This window comes from Peromyscus maniculatus, chromosome 7, assembly GCF_049852395.1.
Source record: "Peromyscus maniculatus bairdii isolate BWxNUB_F1_BW_parent chromosome 7, HU_Pman_BW_mat_3.1, whole genome shotgun sequence".
Taxonomy (NCBI): domain Eukaryota; kingdom Metazoa; phylum Chordata; class Mammalia; order Rodentia; family Cricetidae; genus Peromyscus; species Peromyscus maniculatus.
Window position 1 is genome coordinate 62,310,122 of NC_134858.1, and position 23,587 is coordinate 62,333,708.

At 39.3% G+C, this 23,587-nt stretch overlaps 1 protein-coding gene across 3 annotated transcripts in view; it reads left to right on the forward strand.

Moving 5' to 3' along the window:
• The window catches only part of Dennd4a (DENN domain containing 4A), a 105,171-nt gene that overhangs the window by 73,915 nt on the left and 7,669 nt on the right, over nucleotides 1–23,587 (forward strand). For all 3 annotated transcript variants that reach the window (XM_015998034.3, XM_006979345.4, XM_076576517.1), the window contains 11 exons: nucleotides 1,106–1,241; nucleotides 1,533–1,739; nucleotides 1,828–1,956; nucleotides 2,199–2,340; nucleotides 6,459–6,578; nucleotides 8,422–8,553; nucleotides 10,060–11,168; nucleotides 17,247–17,436; nucleotides 21,152–21,246; nucleotides 22,215–22,390; nucleotides 22,479–22,625. In XM_015998034.3, coding sequence (XP_015853520.1) covers nucleotides 1,106–1,241; nucleotides 1,533–1,739; nucleotides 1,828–1,956; nucleotides 2,199–2,340; nucleotides 6,459–6,578; nucleotides 8,422–8,553; nucleotides 10,060–11,168; nucleotides 17,247–17,436; nucleotides 21,152–21,246; nucleotides 22,215–22,390; nucleotides 22,479–22,625 — 2,583 coding nt within the window. The remainder of the gene's footprint in view (nucleotides 1–1,105; nucleotides 1,242–1,532; nucleotides 1,740–1,827; nucleotides 1,957–2,198; nucleotides 2,341–6,458; nucleotides 6,579–8,421; nucleotides 8,554–10,059; nucleotides 11,169–17,246; nucleotides 17,437–21,151; nucleotides 21,247–22,214; nucleotides 22,391–22,478; nucleotides 22,626–23,587) is intronic.

Consider the following 23,587-nt stretch of genomic DNA (forward strand, 5'->3'; position numbering starts at 1 on the left):
AATTTTTCATAAGCTTTAAGTAGCCCTGTCAATACTGGTTAAATTAGTAGATCAGACAGTATTCACATGTATTACTTTCGTAATTTTGATTGTTTTACTTTTTACTAAAAACCAATCTCCTCGCTCCTGCCCCTTCTTTATTGCCACATATACATTGGTTAATGTAGCTGATTTACAAAGAGATTATAAATTAATTTAGGTTCATTATCTGTTTTCTTAATTTGTATGACACAAATTTTAAACTATTCATTTTTGATGCGTTTCTATTTTAAGACATGAGATTTCAGAGTTGTTGACATTGACTGTTGTTAATTTAGAAAGTTTGTAAGAGACTGCTGGGAGACTGGTGTAGACTCAAATGATTTGTTACCTCTGCATTCAAGTCTAGTGGGGAGGGAGAGAAGTCCTGAGCACAGTAAAATAAGAGCTGTGAAGAAGGAGGTAGATGTGTCGTTTTCTTTTAAGTGCTGTATACATTTATTTTTTACCTAAGATTGTGTTTCTTTTTATATTTTAAATTGTTTTTATTCTTCAGCAATACTTTATTTAAAAGTTCTAGAACTATTTCAAATCTGTAATTTTCATTGATCACAGTTTGTTTTCCTCTATTCCAAAAGTGAGGTCCCACTAGCTAATCTATAAGCCAGTCAAGATAATGTGAGAACCTAGCCCAGGTGCTTAGAGGGTACACCCAGCTGCTATTGCCATCTTTTTAAGAGAGAGTATAAATATCTTAATCCAAAGCAACAGCATTGTTGGCTGTCTTGTTTGAAAGAATATTGTTTTCATGAGCCCTTTACCACTAGGAACATATGTGAAAATACTCTCTATGTATTTATATGAACACTCATTTTTAAATGTTTGCTGGAATTGCTTTGGAATTTGATATCAAGTTCATTAAAATGTGTTTCCTCTTTTATTTCTAAATATATTCTGTGTTTATAAAATAATATTTATAAAAAATAACAATATTTATTTGTTGAGTATATCTTATAATCTGATAGAAAAATATAATTAAATTCTAAATAAGTTACTTGGTCATAATTCTTCTAGCTAGTAGCAATCTATCTGTGGTTGAAAAGCAATTTCTTTTTCTCTGAAACAGCTATAATGGATTTCCAGTTCTCAGGAACAATTTATTTGAGAGGCCTGAAGGATTTCTCCAAGCACGAAAGAACAAGCTGCCTTCAAAGCCCAGCAGTCCCAGTAGCCCTTCTCCCATGTTCAGAAGAACAAAGCAGGTGCTTTGAAAACCATGTTCCTTGTGTATTCAGAGAGACAGAAAGTAACCTGATGCTCATCCTCCCTTATAATCTTTACTACCCAGACATAACCTTCAGCAGATGACGAGGCACTTTATGCACTTGGAATATAGTTTGTAGTAATCTGACCTAGAACTTTATCTTATATATGATACAAATTCAAGAGGAGACTTAAAAATATATTAGTTATAGACAAGTTCTACAAAAGCATGTGACTTTCTGTGTTTTCAATTAAGTTAAATAAGGATGCTACCTTGGATTTCTTTCTAGGAAATCAAATCAGCCCATAAGATTGCGAAGAGGTATTCTTCTATCCCTCAGATGTGGTCTAGGTGTCTGCTGCGTCACTGCTATGGATTATGGTTTATTTGTCTCCCAGCTTATGTGAAGGTTTGTCATTCCAAAGTCAGGGCTCTGAAAACAGCATATGATGTGCTTAAGAAGATGCAGCTGAAGAAGATGGATCCACCTGATGAGGTGAGAACACGTGTTCCCAGATGTGTTGTTTAATTTTAGATTGCTGTGCGTAAGAATGTTTCCGAACACCTCTCAACTTGTGTTGCAGGTGTGCTACCGAATTCTCATGCAGCTCTGTGGACAGTATGACCAGCCTGTGCTTGCAGTTCGTGTGCTTTTTGAAATGCAGAAAGCTGGTATTGACCCCAATGCAATCACTTACGGATATTACAATAAGGTAGTTATTTTTATTTAATGAGGAAAAGTACTGTTTTGTCACTGCACAACATTAATTTACTGCCAAAAAATAATCAGGGGCGACTTGGTATTTGTTTTAGAATGTTCAGAATTTATTTCATAAATTAAGATATTTTTGTTTTCTATCATGTTAAACTTTTATTTTCTTTAGCTTGATTCAGAAGTCAATGTATGTTCATTTATAAAAATTGATTTACTAATTATATATTTTTAAATGAATAGGCTGTTTTGGAAAGTACATGGCCTTCAAGAAGTCGCAGTGGCTATTTTCTTTGGACAAAAGTAAGAAATGTTGTTTTAGGAGTCGCACAATTCAAAAAAGCTTTAAAGAAACATCCACACTTAACACAGAGAGCTCTCTCAGGTAATTAAAGGGTGATGAAGTATGCACATGGTTAGCTTTTTTCAAAACTAATTGATTATAGTTTATAGTTTTAGAAAATTTTAAGTGCTTTAAAATGCTGAGTATTTTCTGGGTTCTACTGGCAGTCAAGAAATTTTATTAAAAGTTGACTTACGCACGGGAGTGTTCTGGATTTGGATTGTTTTAGAGTTGCAGTGTGTGCTAAGGTGTATGGAGCGACAAGGGAGGTGGGAGTCAAGCCATTCGTGTTCCACATAGAGCTTACACACAGCCTTATGCTCATTTCATGCAGTGTCTGTGATGGGCCTCCTGCTTGATATGATCTATCACATGACGTCAGCTGTGGAATTTTCCACTTGTGATGTCACGTTAGTGCATAAAAAGTGTTAGGTTTCAAGTTTTCAGATTAAAGAAATCCTACCTGTATTAGACAACTCTTCCCATTTTAGAAAACAGCAGATTCCTCTTTCTCCAATTGCTAAGTTGTCAACCCTTAGTGCTCTTGTTTTAGTAGTTATTAGTAACTCACAGTAGACCTCTCTTGTAGTTGTGTTTTGCTCTGTGTGGCACTTTTCACATGGTTCGATAGTAGGTTACAGCTTTAACAACACACTCTGAAGAGTTGCTTTGGTCCTTTAGTAGTAAAATGCTCTCGAACTTGGCTCTTAAGCAGATGGCAGTGAGCCACCCGATGCTGTTAGTCATGGTAGCATGGATAGCGGCAGTGGGACACACAGTGTGGAGTAGGACCTTTCAATACAGGGTTACTCATAGTGTCCAGCGTCTCTGCTACTGACGACAGTCCAGTACAAGTTTGTTGTGCTTCTGCATACATTTATTTATTATAGTACATTTTAAAAACTAAACTTACTAGTCTATGTTTTAGCTTGTTTTCAATGATATATTTAACTGTCACTTTTTGATTTCTATTAGACATTTCACATTAAATTCAATTGCTATATGTAGTTCTCTTCTTTGTTTGAGAGGTTATAAAGTACTCGGTTCAAGTATTTAGTTCATGGTAATCCACTTAACCCTAGGTAGCCACAAAATTCTTATATTTTAGGTGATGCCTTTGTTTTTGTTTTGTTTTTTAAAGGCAGGCCATCCTGAGTAAGGGCTCTACCAGTGAGCTGTACTCCCAGCAGCTTGCTGTGTCATTTTCTTAGATATACTTTCTTTTTAAGAAATCCTATCTGTGTTTCTGAGTTAATAGTATTATACCAATGCCAGTTTCCTCATTTTAACATTGTGTTGTGGTTATGTAGGGTATGGTTAGGAGAAACCAGCAAAGGGCCCCACCAAGAACTTTCTGTAAAATATTATTTTTTTTGCAAGTTTTGAATCAAACTTTTTTTTTTTTTTTTGGTTTTTTGAGACAGGGTTTCTCTTTGTCACTCTGGCAGTTGAGGAACTCACTGTGTAGACCAAGCTGGCCTCGAACTCACAGAGATCTGCCTGCTTCTGCCTCCCAAGTGCTGAGATTAGAGGTGTAAGCTACCAACACTCAGTGAATCAAACTTCTTAAAAGAAAAAGTTTTCATTTAAATGCAGAAGTCCTAGCAGTGTCTGTGACATTACTTTCATTACAATATAGGACTTGTACATAAGGGCAGGCACTATGGTTCTGTGAGTAAGGGCACTTCTTGCCAAGCCTGCTGACCTGACTTCCATCCCCAGCATCCACATGGAAAGACCTACTCCTGCAAGTTGTCCTCTGACCTGGAGGTCCACAAATACACACACATACAATGCAAATAAATAATTTTATATAAGCATTAAAGCATTAGTATTAAAACACTAAATTACTTGTGTAATTCTGACTTTTCATTATTTAAAAAATACACATGATTTTTAGTATAGTATGAACATGATTTTTTTTGTTTTTGTTTTTGTTTTTTTTTTTTTTTTGGTTTTTCAAGACAGGGTTTCTCTGTGTAGTTTTGGTGCCTGTCCTGGATCTCGCTCTGTAGACCACGCTGGCCTCAAACTCACGGAGATCTGCCTGGTCTGCCTCCCAAAGTGCTGAGATTAAAGGTGTACACCACCGCCACCTGGTAAACACAAACTCTTAATGGGCATACACTTAAAAATACAAAACATTATAAAATGTGAAGGAAGCTATTTCTGCATATGGCAACATTATTTCTTTCTCTTTCATTTTAAGCCACTTTTAAGACTAATAAATGTGAGCTGATTGTACTAAAATATAGCACATTGATTCCTCCTTAGCTGGTTTTAGTATTGATCATGCAGTGTGAATTTAATCAGTTATAGAAGTTGTCCTTGGGCCTAGTTTCTTAAAAATGAAGAGATCTTATATTTCTTTAGTGCACTTAAAAAAGAAAAGGCTGGCTCAGAATAGTATGGAATCTAACAAAAATATCTTTAAATTTTCCTATTTGTGATTTCTTTGGGATTAAGACCTGAAAGTTTCATTAACCAAAACAAACTCAGGTTAATATCAAAGACATAATAGTAAGTACCTAGTGATACTCAATATAACCTCTTTAGAATTCTTTACAAGTTTATAAAACTTTTATTTTTAGTCTCATAAACATAGCTTTTTGTTTCACCACTCTGAGAACTGGAAGTTCATGCAAAAACAGTTACTTAAAATCACACATCCCTGCTACTCAGAACCCTAGCTTTTGGCTGACCTATTGGGAACAGTTTATTAAAAATGAAAAAGAATCTGGTTGACAAAACAAGATATTAAAGATTTTCTAATTCTAAAGCAAAGTGTACCTCCTCTCTCTCTCTCTCTCTCTCTCTCTCTCTCTCTCTCTCTCTCTCTCTCTCTCTCTCTCTCTCTCTCCCTCTCTCTCTCTCTCTCTTTCAGTCTGTCTTCTCCTTTTTTCTTCTTCTTCCTTTTTGACAGGGTTTTTCTGTGTGGCCATGGTCGTCCTGGGACTCACTGTGTAGACCAGACTGTCCTCGAACTCACAGATCTCTACCTGCCTCTGCTTCCCAGGGGCTGGAATTAAAGATGTATTCCACTACCACCTGACTTCTGACTTCTGCTTTCCTTAAGAATAAATTTTTGTTTGTGGGTTTTGGTGGGAGTTTTGGGGAGGTTGTTTGTTTGTTTTTGAGACAGGGTCTCTACAGAGCCCTGACTTTCCTGGAACTCACTATGATACCAAAGTGCCTGCCTCCTGAGTGCTGAGATTAAAGGTATGTGCCACCAAGCCCAGCATCTTGAGTAATTTTAGCACACTATATTTTCTTATTCCTATATGTTTGTACTCAGGTGCAGTTCTATAATTACTCAATTGGGTCTTCAGAAAAATTACTTGTCAGTGAAGTTAAAGGAACTTGATTCTGACAGAATCGTTAGTTTCAGTGACCTACATGTGTATATTTGCAACTTTCTCTTCTCTGTTGCTTAGTTAGAACTCAGACCAGATGTAGTGGCACACATGTTTACCTCTAGCACTCAGAAGGCAGAGTCGGATGGATCTTTTCAAGGCCAGTGTAGTCTACATAGTAAGTTCCAAACCAGTCAAGGCTATATGAGACCCTAGTCTTAAAAAGACAACTCAGACGTTTACCTAGAAAGATGGTGAACTTGAGTGAAGATTAACTAGTTTGTCTGGTTTCGGTACCCATAAAGTAATATAAATGTAAATATTTACTTGACTGCACGTAGAACCAAAAGTAAATTATTTAGAAATTTTCCTTTCTTACATTAATGGAGGTGGGTGCTTGGGTAGCTAACAAAATAAGGAAATCCAAACAGTAATCTGTGGCAGGCACCTCATTCTAGTTGGTTTCACCAAAGAACCTTGTGATAGGTGTTGTGGGGACTAGCTAGCAGGCCTCTTGATCTAAATGGATGCTCCATCCCTGGGATGTCACCACTCACCTGTGTGGTGTGCTGTCACAGTCCCGGCCTCATCTCCTCACCCCATCCCACTCTCGGCAGGCAACAGTGAAGCCCCTATTGGGGTCTCGCATTCACGACAGTAGCCAAGAGTGTTCATTCAAGGTGTTGTGTTGGCCTAGGGACGTTTACAGTTGACTAGTCTTCTGTCTGATCATTAAATTTGTTTAGGATATAATCTCAAAAAAAATTTATGGTAAGCAGTATAGTATTTGTTTCTGTTTTTGCTCAGGTGGCCAGTCTGATCTTGGATATAATTCATTATCTAAGGACGACGTTAGAAGAGATGTTAGTACATCTGCTGAAGACATTCAAGGCGAAAAAGATAAAAAAGGGAGTGATTCTAGTTCCTGTAAGTATTAATTGTTAAGTTGATATTATGTAAATAAGTTGATATTATGTAAAATTGTGAACTTCACATGGGTGTTATTTTTTTTTTATTATGTATACAATGTTCTGCCTATATGCATATGTCCCTGCACACCAGAAGAGGGCACCAGTCTCATTACAGATGGTTGTGAGCCACCATGTGGGTGCTGGGAATTGAACTCAGGTCCTCTGGAAGAGCAGCCAGTGCTCTTAACCTCTGAGCCATCTCTCCAGGCACCTAAAATTGTAAACTTACATGCCTAGAAAATACAAATAACTTTAAGTATAAAAATACGAGACTTACCTCCTATCTTCCTGTTCTAATTATCTTTTTTTCTCATTGATCCCTCTTTGCCACCTAATACTTTCACCCAAAAAACATTGTGTAGGAAATGTGCATGCTAATGTAACTCGTATTAAAATACTCATAGTAGAATGTCTTAAAAAAAAAAAAAAACAGAACTCTTTTTCTGAGGATTAATACTACCTGTCTTAGTTAGGTCTACTATTGCTGTGATGAAACACCATGACCAAAAGCTACCTGGGGAGAATATTTGGTTTACATATACCACTCACAGTTCATTGAGGGAAGCCAAGACAAGAACTCATACAGGGTGGGAACCTTGGAGGCAGGAGTGATACAGAGGCTATATAAGAGTGCTACTCACTGCCTTGTTCTTCATGACTTCTCAGGCTGGTTTCTTATAGAACCCAGGGCCACCAACCCAGGGGTGGCCCCACCCTCAATAGGCTGGGCCCTCGCCCATCAATTATTAATTAAAAAAGTACCCTACAGACTTGCCTACAGCTGACCTTATGGAGGCATTTTCTCAGTTGAGGCTCCCTCAACTGTAGCTTGTGTCAAGTTGACATCAAACTAGCCAGCACAATACTGATAGGTTTTTCTGCTCTCCACACCCCATAAGAGGTTTCTCTGCCAACACAGTAAGCCAGATCAAGCCAAACTGAAAAAGTAAAACAACAGATTTATTTGAGCAACAGGTTTATTAGAACTCCCAGGTGGGTTTTCCAGTTCCAGAGATTGAGGCTGGAGAAGCTGCACATCTGAACTAAAGCAGGGAGAATATATAGATTGTAGGCAAGGGGTGATGACCTGTCCACCACAAGCTGGGTTTGTGCTCAAATATGGTCAAAAGCTGACTGTTTTTGGCAGGGACTTTGGCGGCAAGAATGCAGAACTGGACTTTTTGGAGTCTCATTGGTTTGGAGATTCTGGGGGGGAGGGGTTGGAGAGAGAGATAGGAATGGGGATTTCTGGATCATGCAGGGGTGAACTGGAGGTACGAACCAAACAAATATCTTTATTTAAAGTTTGTTGGTGGCCGGGCGTTGGTGGCGCACGCCTTTAATCCCAGCACTCGGGAGGCGGAGGCAGGCGGATCTCTGTGAGTTCGAGGCCAGCCTGGGCTACCAAGTGAGCTCCAGGAAAGGCGCAAAGCTACACAGAGAAACCCTGTCTCGAAAAAAAAAAAAAAAAAAAAAAAAAAAAACAAAATAAAGTTTGTTGGTGAATTGTGATTCATATTTCCCCTTTTCTTCCAATCCAAAATATGTCTTTTACAACCAAAGAGAAAATACAAAATTCTTCATGAGCCTTATATTTGACTAGTTCTTAGTAATTTGATCCACACTTGATGGCCTTTAAGTGTAATGGCTTATTTGTGGTTGACAAGTGTAGAGAAGCAGTTAGTATATTCTTAACACCAATTTTCATTTTAAATATGTAAGACTAAAAGCTTCTCTTCATGCATTCTGCGATGTATATAGGTTTAATTTTGTTAACATTTTTATTTTCGTCTTTATAGTGTCAGAGAATGAGAGTACAAAAGGAAGTGCTGACTGCCTTCCTACCCTCAGTTACCAGAGTTCTTCAACTATAGTTCGCCTCAGTGGTGCAAGGAACAACAGTGCTGATAAAGTGTCTGGACAGCGTGGGGGTAAGTGGAGTTACTACACATTGGCCGTATGCAGAGTGAAGTATATCTGTGCCTACCAAATATGTGTTTTAAAATGTTTTAAAGTTCCATTGTATTGTATTTTACATCTGTTCTACAGCCATGTGTGTAGGTCAGGAAACAACCTATGGAGACTCTTGATCTTCTGAGTCCCTGGGAATGAACTCAGGTGGTCAGATTTGGTGGCAGATATCCTTCCTCATTAAGCCACTTCACTGGTCCTAGTGAAGATATACTTTTTAAATATCTTAATGCACTAGAATTATCTATTAGAATATGTTTGTGTGCCCTCTCCTAGTAAAACTTAGGAGCTTGGGTTTTGTGCTTCATAATGTATTTGCTCATGCTTTTCTTATAACAAGGCATAAGGGTGCGCCTGCGGCCTAAATGCTGCCTTTTGAGTTTGTACTGTTGGGACTTGGAAGGGAAGGTGTGGAAAAAAAAAAAATGGGGGAGTAGTGAATCTGAGGGAACTATACACCTAGCCGATTTTTAAATGAACCACATCCTTTTGTAATCTAATGTAGTTTGTGATTATTCAAAGACAAAACAGATAGTCCTTCAGATAGTTTAAGAAACTAATACCCATGGCCCTGGTAGCACACATCTTTAATTCCCACGCTTGGGAGGCAGAGGCAGCTGAATCTCTCTGAGTTCTGATCCACCTGGTCTACTTAGGCTTCAGGGAGCCCAGGCTACTTGGTGAGACAGTGTCTCAAAAAAATAAAGTTTTGGCCAGTGGTGGTGGTGCATGCCTTTAATCCCAGAACTCGGGAGACAGAGCCAGGTAGATCTCTGTGAATTCAAGGCCAGCCTGGTCTAAGAGAGAGATCCAGGACAGGCACCAAAACAACACAGAGAAACCCTGTCTCTAAATAAATAAATAAAGTTTTTCTTTTTAAAATATTTTCATATTACAATACAGCAATTACTGTATTAAAGCAAAGGTAAAATCTACATGTATAGTCAAAAATTTGAAGATTTAAAAATAATTTTTACTTGTGGATAAAATTACTCTGGTTACCATTGGTTTGATTTGATGTTTGGGGGCTTGTTTTGCATCTTAATAAGAAGATGGCTTAGACTTTCATATTCACCCAGCATAGTTGCAATTGTACAGCTGTTACTAGGTGTAAATTTATTTCTGTTAAAATGCAAATCTGAACTGGTAAGTTTTATATTTTTAAGCAGTGCATTCTAATGGCTAGAAGCATAACCTTTCTCATTCAACAAATCTGAATTTGAATCAAGTCCTGTTACTTAGGAACAAGATAATTTTGTCTAAATAGTTTATCTCTCTTCATGTGTGTTTTATCTGCTCTGAATGTTGGAATGTTTATAGCAACAATAGCAGTGAATTTTAGAGTGGAACCTGGAAGCCAGTGAGCACCTGTTGTTATCATCCCCATTACTGGTATTTTAAATATTTAAGATGACATGTGTACACAGTACATTTTCATGACTGAACGCACATTTCTCGTTTTTCAGAAAGTACACCTGAGCTGCTCTTCATGCCATCTCTTGAGGATACCAATGAAACCCAACACATGAGAAGCAGATGCTTCCGGAAAAGACATAAAAGTGACGATGAATCTCATTTGCAGCAGCAAATGGCCTGGGGAAATAGGAACCGTAATCTTAGTGGCGGGGTTCTGATGGGATTTATGCTGAATAGAATTAACCAGGAAACAAACCCTGGGGATATGGTTGAAAAATTAGGAGCTGATGCAAAAATTCTTTCAAATGTTATCTCTAAAAGCACAAGGCCAAATAGTCTTGACATTGGAAAGCCACCTGTAAGATCAAAAAGAGACAGCCTAGAAAAGGAATCCAGTGACGACGACGACGATGACGACACACCATTCGATGGTTCTAACTGCTTGGATAAAGTGGATTCTCCTGGTATTTTTGACTTAGAAGATTTAGATACTGAAACAGATGGATCAAAAGGAGGCTGTGTCGCTGCACAGAATCCCAAGAGGCTTCAACGTATGAACAGCAGCTTCTCAGTAAAACCTTCTGAAAAAACAGATGTTGTAACAGGATTTGATCCCCTCTCTCTCTTGGTTGCTGAGACTGAACAGCAGCAGAAGGTGGAAGAAGAAGAGGATGAAGATGATAGCAAAAGCATTCCAACACCATCTGCTAGACGTAATTTAGCTGAAGAAATTGAGATGTATATGAATAACATGAGCAGTCCTTTGGCAAGCCGTACACCGAGCATGGATTTACAACGAGCATGTGAGGATAAGTTAGCAAGTAAGAAAAGTCCAACATTGGTCAAGGCCTGCAGGAGATCAAGCTTGCCTCCAAATTCTCCTAGGCCAATGAGACTTACCAAATCTAAAAGTTATACCAAAAGTGAGGAGAGACCAAGGGATAGACTGTGGTCTTCACCAGCCTTCTCACCCACTTGTCCATTTAGGGAAGGGTCTCAAGAAAGGCTAGCCCATTCATCACCCTCGTTTAACTTAGATACGCTGCTGGTACCTAAACTAGATGTGCTCAGGCACAGTGTGTTCTCGGCGGGGAAAGGAGTTGCAGAGAAAGCAAGCAAATGGTACTCGAGGTTCACCATGTACACCACATCATCAAAGGTGCGTTTGTTGGCATTTGCCGCTTTTCTTTCCTCACGCTGCCTGTACCATCACCACTGCTGAAAGCTTACGTATGAGTGTATCTGTCTAACCATTCTCCTTCATACAGCTTATGAAAGACAATGAGGTTTTTTAAAGGTTTATTTTAATTGACAGGCATGTGTATGTGCCTATGTGAGCTCATGTGAACCATTATGTGCAAATGTCTACAGAGGCCAGGAGAGGGTATAGGATTCCTAGAAACTGGAGTTACAGACAGTTGTAAGCTGCCATGTAGATGCTGGGAACCAAACCCAGGTTCTCTGCAAGAGTAGAAACTGCTCTTAAACACCGAGCCATCTCTCCAGCCCCAAGAAAATGTTGTTGTTGTTGTTTTTAACTTGGAATATTTGCCTGTTACATGAAAGGTCTGAATTTCAGTATTTCCTTCAGAATGTACCTTTTTCTCAGTGTCTCGTATGTTTCCAAAAATTACTAACCAGGCCTATGCTGTCTCTTCCTGGTTAGGATGAAGTAATTTGTGTTCCTCCCAAGAGCAAAAATGTAGATGAAATATAGAAAGTGTGTGTTTAGAATCATCCGAGAACTGTCACAATTAGAGAACAGAAAGGTAAGATTCCAGAAAGAGAATCGCAGGAAGGAGCTAAAGCAGTAGTCATTTCCCCAGAAGGCATTTTTCCTAATTGTGAGCATCAAGCATAAAGTTGCCACCTTTGAGAGGGGAAGCAGTGAACACTTGAGGGCTCCAGGTACCCCGGTCTATCACCTGGCCTTTGGGAAGCCAGCGCTTCTGCTTGGCCCAGGACGTCGGGTTCAGTTAGACCTCTGTGTTTAATATATCCAGTGCAGCAGCTGCATCTCTCACCATAGTTCTGACGTAAGAGGGTCAATAACAAAGCTCTTCGCATGCTCCTCTGTCACCATCTTGTATCTTACAGTATTTGAGAAAGGCATGTCTCTGGGCCTCTCCATCATGGTGGATTAGGTTTTAAACAGGAAATCCATTCCAGCATTCCAATTTTACTCAGCCTTAAAATCCCTTCATCAATAAATACTAAACCAAGGGATATCAAGGATCTCCAGCAGGCCATCTTTTGACAAATACTTTAGCCAACCATTCAAACTCTCAGCACCTTTCTTAACTGTTCAAGCCTTTCACACTAATTTGTCAAGGCAACTCCACATAGTTAAAAAGGAGGTTTATTTTGGGGGTAACTTACAGCCAATAAAGGGGTTGGTTACAGGATCCGGGAGAGGTGAGGGGCAGTCCAGCAGGGTTCTCTGGAGAACTCTGACTTGGTCTGTCTTCCAGCATCCAGGATCACCAGGAACCAAGAGGGCCGGCACATCTGGATCTTGGGTCTTAAGGGCTCCCGTCTTGGCCCCACCCCAGAGGCGAATCATAGGTAGGCGTGGCAGTTACCAGAAGCCTCACTAGGGGTAGTACTTCCAGGTCAAAGCTGGAACAGCTACCCACTACACAGGATTGATTCCCTTAGGCAGGGTTGGAGAGGGCAATACTGTAAGAGGTGAGGAAGCACATTTTCCAAATACTGATGTTCCATGAGACAGATAAGCAGAAAGCCTCTGAAAAAGAGTTCTTAGGAATCCCACGGTGAGAAGAGCTAGCATCTATGAGTTGCCAAAAGGGAGAACTTTGTTGAACAGGTCCCTCATGATGTAGGCATATGCCTACAGCTGAGGATTAAGCTCAGGGGTCGAACTCTTGCCTAGCATCAAGAGGCCCTAAACTCAATCCCCAAATGCCCTGTCATACTGTAGAACTATTTCAGTTATTGAATCTACCTGTTGATAAAGCTGGGCCCCCTTTCCTGGTATGCCAACTGGCATTATAGGTAGCCGTTTTGTCCCCTTTGCCAAGGAGTTTTCTTTTGACTTAGCATTCCATCTTGTCGAGGGGAGCAAGAGACGACGTACTCTCAAAATTGTGGAACTGGTTTTTCTCTTGTGAATCTCAGGATTAACAATGGTAAATACCATGACCAAAAGCAGCTTAGAGAGGAAAGAGTTTATTTAGCTTACATGTTCCAATTACAGTCCATCTTTAAGGGAAGTCTGGGCAAAACTTCAAGCAAGATCAGAGTCAGAAACTGTGATGGAAAACTTCTTACTGGGCTTATTCCCTGGGAGTTGCTCAGCCTGCTCTCTCATGCCACTTAGACTGCCTGCCCAGGGCTGGTACTATACCCACAGTGGGCTGGGCCCTCAAACATCATTCAGTAATCAAAAGAATGGCCACAGACATACCTACAGGCTAGTCTGATGGAGGCATTCTCTAAATTGAGGTATCTCTTCCCAGATGACTCTAGTTTGTGTAGTTGAAAAAAAAAACTAACCAGAGCAAAGACCCTGTCTCAAACAGTTATAACACAATAACAAGACAAGCAAACCCCCACATTTGGTGTCTCACAACCACCTGTACCTCCAGCTTCAGCAGGAACTGACACTTTGGGCCTCCTCAGGAACTTGCTCTCATGTGTACATACTACATATATAATTTTTTTAAATATAAGGTTCTTGACACCTGGGAAGCAATACTCAAGGTTGTCCTTTAGCTGTTATATGGACCCATCCACAAGTCTAGCAAAAAATATTTTTCAAAACTTCAATTAATAGTTTGGATCCGCTGTGATTAACATGAGGCCACTTTCGCCCACCCTACATCCCCTTACTGATTACAAAAACTTCAGACAAAATATAAAAACAACTAAAGAGTCTACAAAGCAAGTAAGAATTGATGGAGGAAGAACTTCCACAGAGATGAGTTTCCTGTTTTTCATCCCATACCTCCTTGCCCCAAGGGCAGTCACAGTGGGCCATAGTAGCTCAAAAAACTGAAATCACAGGAGAACCCTTACTCTGTGCACAAAAGAATCAGGAAAGAAGGCCTTGGGGCACTAAAGAGTTTGAAGGAGACCCATTCAAGTCTCAGTCTAACCCTTGATTTACACACATGATAGATGCAGACTAACAGAGAAGACTGAGTTCAAACTCCACCTACAAGAAGCAAAACACAGTACACAGTCTAAATATAATTTAGTAATGTTTACTAAAACAAAAGCATCCATCTTCCCCAAAATATTATAACAGTACCTGTGCTATGCAAAGTTAACATTCACAATAGCCAATATGAAATGATGATGATGATGATAACAATACAGATATGCATGGTGACATGTGCCTGTAATCCCAGCACTTGGAATACAGTCAGAGGAATCCAGTTCTCAGCTACATTACGTAGTTTCAATGCTAGCCTCGGCTGTATAAGACTTTCTCTCAAAAATGATGATGTAAAGAACTGAAAGGCTGGAAATAGTGGTGCACACCTTTTAGTTACAGTGACCAGGACTCTGAGGAAGAATTATCCTTAGGCTTAGGCTAAGGGAAGTTGTCCTCTGACCTCCACGAAAACCATTTCTATACATATTACATATCATAAGCAAACTACTAACAACCAAAGCCAGCTATTAAAAAAACAAAAACAAAAAACTGAAGTTATGTAGGTAAACCCTGTCAGAGAGAAGAGAGGGAGGGAAGGAGAGAGAAATCCAGACAAAACAGAAGCAGGGGATATAACTCAGTGGTAAAGTGCTGACTTGTCATGAAATAAACTCATCTGAAATAAACTCAAGAACAGAATGCAGATAACAGCAAAAAAAAAAAAAAAGACTATAAGAATGTATAGATGATGGGGGCTGGAGAGATAGATGCCTTAGCAGATAAGCCCTTGCCACTCTTGCAGAAGATCCGGGTTCAGTTCCTAGTATCCACATGGTAGCTCACAGCTATCTAGAGTTCCAGTGCCCTTTCTGACCTCTGTAAGTACTCTGTACACATGGCACATATGCAAACGTACAGTCAAAGCACACACACAAACTAAAATATAAGTCAGTCTTTTAAAAGTGCACAGAGCCTTAGAGACTTGTTAGACAATATGAAAGTGTAAATAGGATAGGTATAGTTGTCATTTCAGAAAGGATTGAGGAAAATGATTATTGCCAAAAAGATACTTGAATTAGTAATACTATAACTGACCACATTTGGAAAAAAAGATACAAATTTACAGACATGGCACAACACACCATAAAGGAAAGAAAACCACATCTGCGGCCCCTGAGATGGCTCACTGCCTAGTGACCGAGTTCAGTTCCCAGAACCCATGTAAAGGGGGAGAATTGACCGCAGTTACTCTCTGACCTCCACACGAGCCATAGACCTCCAAAATAATAACAGATCCTTTTTAATGCATCTGTACTTACTGTAAGCAAAGGGCTAACAAAGCCATCTATAAGAAAACAAGTCAACTTTTTAATTGTTAAAAAAAAACATTAAAGAAAAATTGCTAAAGAATAAAGTTCTGAATGGCCATGTGTTTTTTTCATAAACCCATGAAGGGAAGAATTCAGTGAGAAAGCATCTTAACATGTTGAAAGAAGACATGCCAATTCAAAGGCTCTATCCAGTGAAAATACTCTTCACAGGTTTAGTTAAAATAGGGGCACTCACAGATAAGGGAAAGAGTGAATAAAAAACACCCTTGCTTTGTGAGCTGTGCTCAAGGGAGACCAGACTGGGGAAAACAGAAAAACTGCATCTTCAGGGAGGAAGGAAGAAACAAATTGTAAACAGTTGCTAGCATAATGTATGCCTTTTGCCTCCTAAGTTCCCTACAGCGCTTATAATAGCTGAACACAAAAGTTGTTGACATTGTAGAGATTGCAGTATACAACTTCATAATTTACTTCCGGGGCTGGTGGCAGGATGGATCAGAAGGTTGAAGCACTCGCTACCAAGCCTGAGGACCTGAGTTCAGTCCAGGGACCTCCATGGTAAAAGGGGAACTGACTCCATCAGGCTACCCCCTGACCTCCACACTTTTGCTGTGGTGTGCAAATACTCCACCCCCTCAAAACAAACAAAAATTTTAATTGAATTTAAAAATTGAACTTAACTGAATTCTAAAATCTTAGTAGGAAATTTTCTTGAATTTTTGAAGTCAATTTTTGTGAAATTTATTTTCTGAATGTTATAGCATGTAAATTATATCTCAATAAGATTTTCTTGTTTTTTTTTTTTGTTTGTTTGTTTTGTTTTTGGAAACAGGGTTTCTCTGTGTAGCTTTGCACCTTTTCTGAAACTCGCTCAGTAACCTAGACTGGCTTCAAACTCACAGAGATCCTCCTGCCTCTGCCTCCTGAGTGCTGGGATTAAAGGCGTGTGCCACCACTGCATGACCTCAATAAAAATTTTTTTAATGAAAGCATATTTCCTGACCACAATAGAATCCAACTAAAATTATTAATAAGTATGGTGTCAAAAAATCCAAAGTTCTAGGTAATTTATGAGTCAAAGAAAAAGATTGCTAGCCTGGAGAGGTGGCTCAGTGATTAAGAGCACTCACTGCTCTTAGAGAGGACCACAGTTAGGTTCACAGTACCCACATGGAGGTTCACCTGTCTGTAACTCTAGTACCAGAAGATCTGATGCCCTCTTCTGGCCTTCATGGGTGCTGAATGCACATTGTGCTCAGACATACATGCAAGCAAAATAGCCATACACATAAATATAAATAAAGTATTTCTTTAAATAATGAGTATTTTTTAAAGGCCAGCTGCAGAAGCTTGTGCTTATCATTATAGCAATAGAGAGTCAGAAATCCCAGGGGCTCACTGACCATCTAATCTGGCCTACTTGGCAAGCTTCAGGCCATGAGAGATCCTGACTCAAAAAAAAAAAGTAGATAGCTGCAGAGGAACAACACTTAAGATTTCCTCTGAGCTGTACACATGTATGCACACCTAAACAAAATGCATACACATGCCTACTTAAACACAATGCACACCTTAACACGGTGCAAACACACACGTGGAAAGAGTTGGACTCCAGCATATTTACCCAGAGTAGTATGCCTTTGTAAAACTGGCTGTTTTTCTTGCAGAAATTATGATGTTGACCATCTGGGTAGAAGGTGGTAGGTAGTTGTTTCTATTTAAGAAGTGACTTTTAGATAATTATCTTTAAACGTGAAGGAAATTAAGCTTATAATTATGTTCTTAGGATCAAAGTTCTGATCGTACCAGTCTTTCTTCAGTGGGAGCCCAGGATTCTGAATCTACCTCTTTAACAGATGAAGATGTCTGCCATGAGTTGGAAGGAGCCACTTCCTCCCAAGAAAGCAGTGCCACTTCAGGGACCAAGGGAATTGATGTCAGCCGCACAAGCCTGGGAAGCTCTGCCTCCTTAGAAGGTTCGCCCAGTTTCTGTCATGCTGCTTATTTGCAGTCTTTCCTTCATTGTGATTTGTTTTTTATCTAAAAGATTTGCATGGTAAACAAACAAATAAAAATAGGGAGGGGGGGGGGAAACAGGTCATTTTCAGAGAAGTCTGGTTTCTGCCCCTATCCCTTCACATTATTTGCTTTTGTTCTAGAAGTAACTGTTTTTTCTCACTTTTTGCTTTATCTTTTCACTTGAAAATGTAAATGCGGGTCTTTTTTATATATCTTTGCTATTTTGAAACTCAAAAGGTAACATGCACTAAACCACCCATAGTTTCTTTCTCTGACCAGATCATCATGGTGTCCTGAATCATCACTAGTGAATGCCGTGCATCCATTTTCTCAGTGGCTTAGTTCATCGTGTGGCTATATCAGTTTATTTTAACTACTACCTACTGCTGAACATTAAGTATCAAGTCTGAATAATGCCACAATACATATGTGCCATTTTTTTTTAACCAATGTATCTTTCTGAGCTAATTGCTAGTTGTCCTTGAAGTAGTATTTCCAAGTTCCTTTCACAGATGAAGCATAATCCTAATTAGTCTTATCAATAAAAACCAGGAGTCAGATATTGGGGCAATGACCTGAAAGGTCATAGAAGTAAAGGAGCAACCACTAATGACTTCATACCTCTCAGGGTCCTCAGGCCAAAAAGGGGGGTGAGAGCCTGTCTCCACCTGCCTTATATTCCTGTCTCAACCTGCCTTATATTCCTGTCTCAACCTCCTGATTGTGCTAGGATCAAAGGCATGAGCCTCCAAGTGATGAGATGGGATTAAAGATGTGAGCCTCCCAAGTGCTGGGATTAAAGCTGTGAGCCACCACCTCCTGGCCTCTGTGGTTAACTAGTGGCTAGCTCTGCCCTGTGGTCTCCAGGCAAGCTTTATTTTTCAGAACACAAACAAAATATTACACAACATTTCCTCCTTTTGTCTAAATAAAAAGCAAAGGTTTTAACTAACATAGAAAAACTTTACACAATAAGAACAATAACTATGTAATATTATATACAGGCAATAATTATATTAACGATGTCTAGTCCATTAGCATTTGACAGATTCAGAGAGATTACCCCATTATCTGTCCTATCCTGGTGAGTCCAAAGTGTTGTACCTAATTCACTTTCTATCCTAACTTGCATTACCACATTTCTATATCTCCCTTTTCTTTTTTACAATGAGATCCCTGAATTTAATCTCCTTTGTTCAGCTTTTTTCTTGACCATTACCAGTAACAACTTGTACCTAACTCCCCCTCCCCTTAAATGATAATAAATACCCATGACCCATCTTTTGGGGATGTGAGCATAGTTGTCTAGATTACTTCCTGTTGATTGGGGGCTCTAGTAATCTTTGGGGAACCCTGAGAAATTTAGAATTATAGGCAAGTCCTGACTGGAGAATTCTATGAGGCTGGATCATCTCAACCAGCAGCCTTGAAGCTGTTCTGGATGTAGAACTCAGAGGAAACTGCAACGGAGGTGCTCTGAAATGTGGGATCGTCTGGGCTGTCTGCTCCCATCAGAAATTTTTTCAGAAGTCGTCCTTGATCAAACCTGATTTTTCTTAGTCCAGAATGAATCCAGAGCCTCCCATATCCTGTGGAAATAAAAACAGAACCTCTTTCCCAAAGTTACATATCTTTTGACTTAAATTTTGAAGTCAAGATATTTTTTAAATAAATAAATTGGTTTAATTTAGTATCTTTTACAATCAGATGTCTCTCAGCAATTATCATTTGCCCATTAACAGTCAAAAAATCCAAAGACAACACAATAAAATACAGAACATGGACTCTCTGCATTTTCATCTTTATGTGGCTTATTATATTGTTTATTATTCTATTCCCTTTTTAAGGACTTTACTATTTCTTAAGATTTATTTATTTATTATATATACAGTATTCTGTCTGCATGTATGCCTGCAGGCCAGAAGAGAGCACCAGATCTCGTTATAGATGGGTGTGAGTCACCATGTGGTTGATCGGAATTGAACCCAGGACCTCAGGAAAAAACAGCCAGTGTTCTTAACCTCTGAGCCATCTCTCCAGCCCTTACTATTATTTTTAAATAATTTTGTTAAATCTATGACTGTTTCTACCCTTTCTCTACTCTCTCCCAAACCTACACACATTTTTCAAACATACTGTATGCAAACTGTTTAGAGGTTTGTTTGTTTATCTGAATCTGTCTTTATTGCCTATCTCTATCTTTTTCTAACTACATGAGTCTTTAAACTGCTAAGCAGTGTGGATAGGACCTTTGCCTCTGCCCTGCCTGGTTCCCTAAGAGCCCAGCTTCATGGCAGAGTCATTGGCGAGAGCCATGTTCACCCCCCCCCCCAGCTCTGGGCATCTTCTGGGTCCACACTGCCATTGAGTAGCATGCCACCTGATGCTACTCCATTTAAGTGTTTGTCTCTTTTTAAAGAGCCGTGCAATTTTTGCTGCTAGCACTGAGTCAGGAAGCCATCTCTTAAAGGAGCAGTGCCTCTGCTTGCCGCTAGTAAACAGTCTACCCAAGAAAAAGCACTTACCAAGAAGCCAAGTTTTGACTCTGTTTTTGTGTGTTTAGAATCCTTTTTAAAGCCTTTTCAGGCTTTATGTGGAAATTCTTGCCCCACATTGGGTGCCATATAAAGTGTGATCCTAATTAGTCTTATCACTAAAAAACCAGGAGTCAAATATCAGGGTAATAACCTGATCATAGAAGCAAAGGAGCAGCCACTAGTGACTTCTTACCTCTCTGGATCCTCAGACTGAAAAGGGGGCTTAGATCCTGTCTCCACTTCCCAAGTTCTGAAATTAAAGGTGTGAGCCTTCCAAGTGCTGGGATTAAAGCTGTGAGCCGCCACCACCTGGCCTCTGTGGTTAACTAGTGGCTAGCTCAGCCCTCTGATCTCTAGGCAAGCTTTATTTGTCAGAACACAAACGAAATATCACACAACACACAGAGGTATGCTATTACGCATTTTCAGTAGCTGTGTGTGAGAATGCTTTTTTCCCATGTTCTTGTCAGTATGACAAATTATGTTGGGTAAAGATGCTTGTTGCCAAGCCAAATAACCTGAGTGGCATCCCCAAGACCCATATGGTGAAATGAGAGTACTGACTCTACAAGTTGTCCTCTGACCTCCACATATTTATTGCATGTGATCACTCACATGCCAGCACACAAATGTACAAGGAGAGAGAAATGCATTGACTAAGCATGTTGACCAACTTCTGTGTTTTGCTGTGAGGAACACACTTCAGCTTAGTTTTTATGTGTATTTCTGTTGTCAAAATGAGGTGGAGAATCTGGTCTTGAACACATTTAACTAACCCCTGAGCTAGTATTTTACACCATTTTTTTTTTCATTGAAAAAGACTTTTTCAGCTGGACAGTGCCTCGGGAGGCAGTGGCATGTGGATCTCTGTGATCTCAATGCCAGACTGGCCTATATAGCCAGTTCTAGGACAGCCAGGGCTGTTAAACAGAAAAATTCTGCCGGGGGTTGGGGGGTGGGGGTAGGGAGAAGGAAGGAAAGAAAGAGACTTTCTCATTGTTGATTTGTTTTTTCTAAATTACTTTTGGCATGCTTAGTAGAGCAAGTTAGTGTTTCATCAGAATTTATGGAAGAAAGGATTCTTACATTGCTCCTCCTCGGTGTTCATGGTTTTGCTCTTTATTTTTCCAATCAGGATCTCTGTCAAAGTTTGCCTTACCTGGAAAGTCAGAAACTGCATCTTCCCTCAACACCAGTAATACAAATATCTTCCAGAACTATGCAATGGAGGTACTGTTTTCCTCATGAGAGCACCTTTGTATAAAATGCACATTTCTGTAGTATTGATGGTCATTGTTGGAGTGACCTAAGTTGAGTATGTATCATCTGACGTTTCAGAACGTGTATTCCCTCCAAGATCTGGTTTTTTGTTTTTGTTTGGTTGGTTGGTTGGTTTCTCGAGACAGGGTTTCTCTGTGTAGCCCTGGCTGTCCTGAAACTCACTCTGAGGCCAGGCTGGCCTCAGACTCACAGAGATATGTCTGTCTCTGCCTCCCAAGTACTGGGATTAAAGGCGTGCGCCACCTCCGCCACCACTACCACCACCCTGGCTGCATCCAAGGTTTTTGATACCTGTTATTTCAAGTCATTGATGTCAAGCTGGTCTATTAGGACAGTTGCATGTTCGTTGGAAATTTGTCCACATTTATATTTATAGCTTGTTATGCGTACATTCTCTTTGGACATTTGTTTTGCATCATAAGCATGATCAATTTTGTTGTGCAAACTTGAAGAAGGGGAGGAAACAGCTTGGCTTTGTTGTCACCTTCCATCATGGTTTTCATTCTTTGTTAGCTTGACAAATGAAAATGAAAAGTTATACTTTCATATTTTAAAAACTTTCCCCAGTTTTTCTCAAAAATATTGCTTCCAAATACTTTGTTAAATGTGTTTGCTATTTCATGCTAATTTTACATGAAGAAATTTAGATTCAGCTGGAAAATAAATAATGAGCACTGATGTGGAGTTTACGTTCCTGTGGCTTCGGGGGTTTTTGCTTTATGAACTTCAACAGCAGCATTACAGTACCATACTAGCTTTTTCATAATGTACAGTATGTGGCTGTACATGTTGAAATCTTTTGATTAATGTCAGAATCTTTGTGAGTTTTCATTTTCCTATGGGCTTCTTGACTAAAGTGGGTTTTAATTTGTAGTATACGCAGGCCAGCTTGCTTAGTAAAATGTTCGCTTCCCTAGGTTCTCATCTCAAGTTGTTCTCGGTGTAGAACTTGTGATTGTCTTGTCCATGACGAGGAAATCATGGCTGGCTGGACAGCAGATGATTCAAATCTCAATACTACGTGCCCATTTTGTGGCAATCTTTTCTTACCCTTCCTGAATGTTGAAATCAGAGATTTAAGACGACCTGGAAGGTAACAACATGCCCTTTCTCCCTTTATGCTTAAGGATATTGTTTCCTAAAATGCCCTTTTTTCAAAATGTCTTTGATTCACATTCTAGATATTTCTTGAAGTCCAGCTCATCTACAGAAACCATGCACTTTGCATCCTCCTTCTCAAATCAAACAAGGCAGTCTTGCATTTCAGCATCAGCCTCTGGTCTCAACACATCTGCTCTCTCTGTTCAAGGGAATTACGACCTAAATAAGTAAGTATGACTGTGGAGAACGTAACTACGTATATTATACACGCTGTTGACATAGGACAGAAAAAAAAGTTGGCCATTTTAAGGTATAAGTTTCTGTGAAAAAATGTACATTCTAATCTCATCTCTCAACTGGTAGAGAAAGGATGATGTTTAAGGATGATCTGGTTTATATAACAAGACCCTGCCTCGGAAGGAAGGAAGGGAGGGAGGGAGGAAGGATGGATGGATGGATGGATGGATGGATGGATGGATGGATGGATGGATGGACAGATGGACAGATTTCTATGAATAATAAATTCATTATCTTATGCTTTTTTAAAAAAGATTTTCTTTATATTTTATATGTATGGGAGTTTTGCCTGCATATATCTAAGTGCAAAATATGCTTGCAGTACCCGTGGAATCCTTAAGAGGGCTTCATGCCCTCTGAAACTGGAATTAGGGATGGTTATAAGCCACTATGTGGATACTAGAAACTGAACCCAAATCTTCTGAAAAAATGCTCTTAACTCTATCTCTCCAGCCCCTCATTATCTTAAATCCTTATTCTTAATTAAAGTGATACTAAAGTGCTCTAATGTCATAGCTATATAAGTCTGAATGTTCATATGTTAAACTTCATGAACCTCCAAAGTTAAAATATTGTTTACCTGTATTTTGCTTTTGTTTTTGTTTGCTTGTTTGTTTGTTTGTTTGTTTTGAGATAAGATCTTGTATAACCCCATTGGCCTTTAACTTGCTATGTAAATGAGAATGATCTTGAACTCTTATCCTCCTGTCTCCACCTCCCAAATTCTGGAATTATAGATGTGTGCCTATGCTCAGCTGCTTACCAATATTTAAAAATGAAAAAAATATCTGTAGTACACTTGAAGCTTATAGTGACCTGCTTTCTCTCCATCTTTTTAGGAATTAATACTAACTTCTATTTTAGAATATTTAATTTTCTGTTTATGAATATT